At 30.4% G+C, this 7,646-nt stretch overlaps 1 protein-coding gene and 1 long non-coding RNA gene across 7 annotated transcripts; both read right to left on the reverse strand.

The window, feature by feature from the left end:
• Positions 1-282: 282 nt before the first annotated feature.
• Positions 283-979, reverse strand: LOC133833884 (uncharacterized). Its single transcript, XM_062263487.1, has 2 exons — positions 645-979; positions 283-508 (listed from the first exon to the last, which is right to left on the reverse strand). The coding sequence occupies exons 1-2, from the start codon at positions 909-911 to the stop codon at positions 455-457; spliced, it is 321 nt and encodes a 106-aa protein (XP_062119471.1). The 5' UTR covers positions 912-979; the 3' UTR covers positions 283-454.
• An 846-nt stretch (positions 980-1,825) lies between these two features.
• Positions 1,826-5,918, reverse strand: LOC133777935 (uncharacterized). Of its 6 annotated transcripts, none has more exons than XR_009868915.1 (8): positions 5,715-5,918; positions 4,833-4,861; positions 4,556-4,592; positions 4,290-4,346; positions 3,950-4,060; positions 3,617-3,678; positions 3,296-3,393; positions 1,826-2,390 (listed from the first exon to the last, which is right to left on the reverse strand). It is a non-coding gene; the product is annotated as an uncharacterized LOC133777935 (long non-coding RNA). The 6 variants fall into 6 exon arrangements; XR_009868913.1 differs by having other exon boundaries at positions 3,617-3,687; XR_009868914.1 differs by having other exon boundaries at positions 3,935-4,060.
• Between the last annotated feature and the right edge of the window lie 1,728 nt (positions 5,919-7,646).

Genomic DNA, 7,646 nt, shown 5'->3' on the forward strand with positions numbered 1-7,646 from the left:
TGGTTCTCTCAAAGGACTATCCTTTATAAGCCTATTTATTCTGTCTAGACCAATATGGTCCAATCTCAAGTGTCACAGATATGTTTCACTATCAGAATCAGTTTAATAGATCTAGGATTAGTTGTTTTTAAATAATTCAAAATTATAAAAATTTGTCATTCATTATAAGTATGTAAACTTTGTTTATCCCAAAGCATTTGCATAATAAATAAATAGATAATTTCTTTAAATAATAACTACTTTATTAATAAAAGAAATAAATGTTATGCAAAAATAGAAATAAGTTTCCAAACATTAATAATCAAAATTATTAACAATAAACTAAATTTCTAGACTGTAGTTTTCTTTGTTTAAAGAAATCTAAAATTTCTAAAACAAAATAAAGAAATTTAAATTGTTCAATTAACAATAAAATTACTAAATAAAACTACTGCTCTCCAACTTCTCCAGCTCCTTACTCGCTACCAAAATCCTCATCAGTCTCTTCCTCTTTTTCAGGGTTCTGATTCTGCAAAAGGAAAGACAAAAGAAAAATAGTTTAGTGGCATATATTTTTGAATCTACTATCCAAAAATTTGAATCTGATATTCATTGTATTTGAATCTATTATTCAAAGTTGAAAAATATATGTAAATCTTATTTACCTTTTTCGTTTGATATAAACGACGACTTTCAGCATAGACTTCCTCTGTCATTGCTCGCCACATCTCATGGGCTGAGTCATAGTGTATATATTTTTCCTTTGTTTCGTCAGGCATGGTTGAAAGCATGCAATAACGTGCCATACGATCGGATTTCATCCAATCTGCATATTTTTCTTCTGCTTCATAGCTAGTAGCCAGAGGTGGTTCTGTTGGAGGTTTTTCACATACAGTTGACATCATCTTCTTATAAGAAAAAATAGTCAACATGCCTCGAAACTAGTGTTTCATATTTCCAGGTTCAAAAACCAAGGATTTGAGAAAGGCATCGGTGTGTGATTCACCAATAGACATTTTGCTGGTAATAAATAAGTACAAATTATTATTATTATTATTTAGAAAAATAAATATCAAAGTTTCGGAAATTAAACGTGATGCATGAGCACAATTAAAACACACAAAATAAAGATTAATTTCCACGATAAAATTTTCTAACAATTAAAGTGCCGCCTTAGGGTCGGTCAAATTAATTTTAGAGAATTTATAAGACATTCTTATCTTTATTGTTTAATACTTAAAATAACACTTTATTTTCTCTTTTAAACATTAAAGTACCGCTTAGTTTGGTCAAGTTATGATTATCCACTCTCAAGCTTAATCATAACTTTGTGAGTGTAACCCATTATTTCGGAGTTCATGACTTAACTTACACTACAAGAAAATGGGGTCTTTACCTACCAATTGTAAGTGTAGGTAAAACTAGCCTAATGGTGGGTAATATGGTTTACCTACCAATATTGAATTGGTAGAGATTGGTAGGTAAAAGTTAGTGGGGAAAGAGTCTTTACCTACACTTATTAACAATGGTAGGTAAAAGAATCAGTGGACCCCACTAAGTTATAAATCAATTGATGAGTCATCAGATGACGTGTTTGATGACATGGCATCCTACGTGTATGCTGACATGGTTTTTGCAGTTTTACGTGTCTGATGACGTGGCATTCTACGTGGCATCCTATGTGGCATCATGCGTGGCATCCTATGTGGCAGCTTGTGTGGCAGCCTGCATGGCATCCTACGTGGCATCATTTTATTAGCCCACATAGCATTATTTTATTGGTTTGTTACACAATTTATATTTTGTTCAAATTTATTGGTTATGTGTAGGTAAAAGATAATAACAGTTATTTGTAAATGTTCTATATTAGAAATAAACTAGAAAAAAACCATTCAATAATAAAATGTTTAATGCTAAAATTCTTTATAATGTTCAATACTAAAATAAGTCATAAAATTATCATTTTAAGGTTACCCCTACCAAAATAAAAAAAAAACTTCATAAAGTTCATTCCTTAGTAAATTAATGTAAATAAACTAAGAATCATCTTGTGACTCCCGAACTGAAATAGATGGCGACTCTCTTAAATTTGCATCTTAAGCTTGGTCTGTTGGAGGTGGTGGAGGCGGCGGTGCCATCAAATTGTTATGACGAAGTATATCCACAACTACACTAAGTTGTTCGTTAGTAGCATTAAGGCGGGAAGTTGTATCATTAAGTCGTTCAAGTAACTCTTCATAAGTTGGTTGATTACCCACAATATTTTCACGATGTGAAGTAGAAGTTGTGACACTAGGAGACCGCCCCCACCCTCGCAAGTATACCGAATCACGTCCAAGTACACGCTCCATAATCTCTTTATCAGACAGTTCTTCTGGAGGATGTTGACCCCTTAACTCCATCATTTTATCCTAATATTATATTTAATTAATTATTAGTAAGAAATATAATAAATATAATAAATAAAAATTTAAATTACTTACATATAACACAGAGGAGAACAAGAGCAAGAAAAAGAATAAGAAAGGATGGTAAATATTAAAGATTTTTCTCTTTTGTAGATTATTATAAATGAATTAGGCAAATAAGAAAGAAGAGAGAGTGGGAGATTGATTTAGGGGAAGTGAAATGAAAATGGAGAGGCTACAAAAGGATGAGGAAAACAATGAAAATTGTTATAGTTCAGCTACTTGGGGCAGCTAAACTGAGAATCATGGAAGTTGCTGCTAGACAAGCACCTCTAATGGACATTGCATTTTTTGGGGAGGTTCAATTTAGTAACATGGGATTTGATCTATCTGACAAAGACTCATGAATGCATCTTTATTACTAATTCTTTCTTCTTTTTTTTAAAAACAATATTGAATTGAAAGAACTATTGTCATTATATAGAAACATATAAATATATGTATGTATATATATGTGGTGCACATATTTTTGTACATATTCAAAGCAAATAAACCATAACAGTTTGTCTCTGAACTCTAAACTAAGTACCAATAGAAAATGACAGTAAGCTTATTAAATAGTGTTAATTTATTGATTTTTTATTTTATTATTTTGTAGTCTCTTCCAAAGAAACTAGACTTTTAATCAATCTTAGTACATAAACAACAGAAGGAAAGCCACTAACAACTCATAAACAAAGTACCAAAAACAAAATACAAAAGAAATAGCATAGACAAATTCAAATGCATAAACAACCAATCACAAAAACTATAAACAAAGCACCAAAAAGTGCCTCAGGACAATGATTCATCATCAAACTTTCAGATTAGTAAGGATTTGATATCACTATAAATCATAAAAATGTTACCTCAAGGCTTCCAAGGCTAAATTCCAAAAGTGTTAAAGCCGCCAAGCCTAATTCAAAAATCACAGAGCCACCCAGACCAAGCCCAAAACCTCAAAGCACTACAAGAAATTCATATTACAATTATATTCTGATTGAAAAAAATGATCAACAATAAAAACAACAAGAATTCAATCAAAACTAAAATAAAATCAGATCTGAAAGTTATACAAAATTTTTAGAAAACATAACTTGCAAACAAATATAAAGAATCAAATCAAATAAAAAAAATGTAAAAATAAAAAGACAGTGAAAACAGGAGAGTCCAGCGAGAATCCAATTTACCTGCTCGTATGTGTTATGATTTACCTCACAGACATTGGTATTGAGGACACACAATACCACAACTACAAGAGCTACAAAGGTCTCAGAATGTAACATTGTTAAACTCTTTAACATAAAAAAGCTACAAGTTTTAGAAATATATATACATGTATACATATCTGTTATAGATAATGCATTATCAACATCCTGCTTATGTATGTATGAGATATGTGTGCATAGATACCCACAAGTTTGTGCTATAATCATAATACACGTCTAGTACAAAAGGAAATATAGGTGTATATATTTTATGTAATCAGAGTATACTGATAGCAATACCAGAGGTCAAATTACATCTTTTTCTTCGGTCTTCTAGAACTAATGTATTCCTGCTAGATCATCTGGCATACATCATTGCATTTAAACAATTTCTTTGGTACAAAACAATATTTGAGATGCATGAGGCTGCAGAGTATATCATTCATAAAACATTCAGAAACTTTCCATAGGTTAACAACATAAGACCTTAATAAATCAGAATTTTGCATGAATTATTTGTTCATAACATAGCACATTAAAGATATGAATCATTCTATAGCAAAATAATCAGCAGACAGTGTAAAATTTTGTATGTTACCCTGTAATTTGAAAAAATGATATTTGGTATGTTACCAAATAAAAAAAAATGATTTACCTCACAGGCAGTGTAAAAAGCAGGAGAGTCCAGCGAGAATCCAATTTTTACCAATGCCTGCGACCAATATTTAGCAGCAATTGAGAATAGGAAATTAACAACACGAAAATCGAGAGAGAAAGAGAGAGTGAGAGAGAGAACACGAGCTAATAATAACTCTCATACCAGTAGCTACAAGTACTGGACAAATAAGTGCCACCACCAATCACTAGTCAACATACAATTACAACTTGGCTTTCATCGAAAGCAACTAAGTTAAAAATTACCTCAAACACTTCATCAGTAACAAGATAACCACGCTCCCTGTAAACAACAACAGCAGCAAAGAATCAAGAGTTTGAGAAAACAGCATTTTAGCCAAAGGATGCTATTTAAGAGCAAACAAATACATGCATAATCAAATATGTTGGCTGCCAATGACTTCTTAAAGCAGCCATTTTTATTATAAACTAATGCAATATAGAACTTAGTTAGATATTACATTTTTATTATAACACTAGCATGTTTACAAGATTCCTATACCCAAAAAAGCACTGAAATTACCTCTCCAGGTCTGAAAAAGCTTGTTGAACCTGCACATAGAAGAAGCAACAAACCGAATGTATGTATACTAGTATAGTCAGAATACAAAATATACCAAAATATTCACAACGCTTTTCAGATATTTTTATGGTTTAATAGTGTTTAATATATTATAATTTGATTAAACAAACAAAAAAAAAAAGTTCACAGGACGTGCTGACTATTTGTCTTTTTTTATTTGCAATTATATAAATTTAAAAAGTGTTGAATATTTGACTTTTTTCATTTGCAATTATATAAATTTAAAAAGTGTTGAATATTTGACTTTTTTTCATTTGCAATTATATAAATTTAAATCTGAACGTGTTGTAGGCCTATGTCTATATGTCTATATACAATTCAAATCCATAAAAGTCTATATGTCTATATATAATTCAAACCCATAAAAGTCCCACAGTCAACAGGAAAACTTGGAAGTAAATTTATGGGCGATTATATATATTAAAAAGTGTTGAATATTTGACTTTTTTTCATTTACAATTATATAAATTTAAATCTGAACGTGTTGTAGGCCTATGTCTATATGTCTATATACAATTCAAACCCATAAAAGTCTATATGTCTACATATAATTCAAACCCATAAAAGTCCCACAGTCAACAGGAAAACTTGGAAGTAAATTTATGGGCGAGTGAGCTAGACATTCTACAACATCTAGAATATCATTTCACTATCGCAAACGAAGAGACTGCCTCAAAACATTCGATACACGGCTGGATCGTTGTCGATTCAAGATGCAGACAAGAAGCTGTTCTTGCTTTTAAATTCTAAACTATTTTCTTTGATCTGAAATAAGAAAAAACTGAAAATGAAAAATTTTTGAAATATAGTCATGGGTGATACCTTGATACTCAGGAGTTGCAGATATACAGGTCTTGAGGAAGAACTGGAAGAGGCGACGTGTGGCTGTGATAAGGGTGTGGCTGTGAGAGAACAGGGAAAGGGTGCGGCGTGCGGCTGTGAGAGAACAAGGAACGGAACGGCTGTGGAGAAAAGGGCTGTGAGAGAACAGGGAACGGAAACAGGAAAGAAAAGGGTGCGTGAAAGGGTTGTAAAATATAATATATAACATATAATATATTTGTTAATTTGATAAAAAAAATATAGGCTGGCAGACACATATTACAACAAATTCAACACATCATCAATATTATAATACATCACCTTACGCATAAGCATTTATAAAAATATAAAATAAAAAGTAAGCAAAAATGGGAGGAAAAATTGAGCGGGAATTGTAAAATTTTTCCCTAAAAAATAAATGTAGGTAAAGTCTCTGTATTGGTAGGTAATATTGGTAGGAAATAACATTTCTGAATTAATATACTAATGACAAATAATTACTTGCCAATATTCGCTACCAATAAATATTAGTGGGCAAAAGATATTTTTACCTACCAATATATATATGTAGGTAAGAAATTGGTAGGTAAATGTCAGCTTATTTACTCCACATAAGCTTCCAAATAAGCATTTATAATAATAAAATAATATAATGAAAATAAAAAATGAGAGAAAATTGAGCGGGAATGGTTAAAAAATTTCCCTCCATAATATACGTAGGTAAAGATCATTACCTACTGATATTATTGGTAGGTAAAGCTCTGTTCAGAAATATAATATAATGGACTAGCATTTACCTACTAATATTATCTACCAATAAATATTGGTAGGCAAAACATTACTTTCCCTACCAATATATATTGGTAGGTAAAATATTGGTAGGTAAAGATCAGATTTCTTGTAGTGTTAGGACATGCCGCCTTAGGGTCGATCAAGCCTAAAATACATCATTAGTTCCTATCTATGTAAGAAATATAACCTTGCTATTGATATGTCCAGACACCTTCCTTAGGGGGACGAAACAAAGCCGTCGCGAGGCGCTATTCATATCTCACGGTGTTATATTAATAATGGAGACCATGTGTTATGTTTGAGATATCAACCCTCTCCCACTCACTATTTTGAAATAAGTGTTTTTAACCTAATTAATTCCAAATTAATTATAGTTTCTTTAAACTTTATGAACACAATTAAAATTGGAAAGAAAGCGAGTTTCTAGGTCCATGTCCAATTTTAAATTACCAATCATGTTCATCTAAACTTTACTAAAAAACACCTTTTTTTAAAAATAAAGTTGGTTTAAAGAAATTAAGTCATAAAGACTTAAAAAAATTGGTGTGATATTTTACCAAGTTTTCAAAATAAAACTAAGTAATTTACATGCAATTGATTTCACAAAACAATTCATATAAACATATAGGATAATCCTAATAATCATGTTTCTACTAATGAGATGCATGATTATAACTGTGTGGGTTTTTATGTATGGCAAACAATGCATGAACATGTTATCAATCACATTAATCACATGAATATAATTATTTAAATAAATAAATAAACAATAAATGTTGAACCGGGTGCTTTTTGGGTATTTCTAATTTTACAACCACTTTATAAAATTAAAATAAATAAAATAAAACTGCCTTGATCTCCATCGGGCTTCTTTACTTTACTGTCGGTAGGATTTGTGGCATTGTTGGTCCAGAACAATAATGAGAAAACAATTTTCAAATTATTTTTGATTAATTAAAACAAACTTTTAAATAATCATTCTTTTTATTTTTCTTTTTAATTAAAACAACTTTTAATTAAAACTCAGATGAATTTAAATCTGTTATTTTGAAAAAATAAATTTTAAATAAGATATTCAAAAAAGTTTGTTAAGACAACAAAATATCTCATTGTTTAAATATCAAATTTCAAAAATAGGAT

This window comes from Humulus lupulus, chromosome 5 (assembly GCF_963169125.1).
Source record: "Humulus lupulus chromosome 5, drHumLupu1.1, whole genome shotgun sequence".
Taxonomy (NCBI): domain Eukaryota; kingdom Viridiplantae; phylum Streptophyta; class Magnoliopsida; order Rosales; family Cannabaceae; genus Humulus; species Humulus lupulus.

Excerpts from the sequence above, each read along its gene's own strand:
- LOC133833884 (XM_062263487.1), bottom strand. The coding sequence starts at position 911 with ATGTTGACTATTTTTTCTTATAAGAAGATGATGTCAACTGTATGTGAA. Across the intron at positions 509-644 it reads GTTTATATCAAACGAAAAAG|AATCAGAACCCTGAAAAAGA; the intron begins GTAAATAAGATT and ends TTCCTTTTGCAG.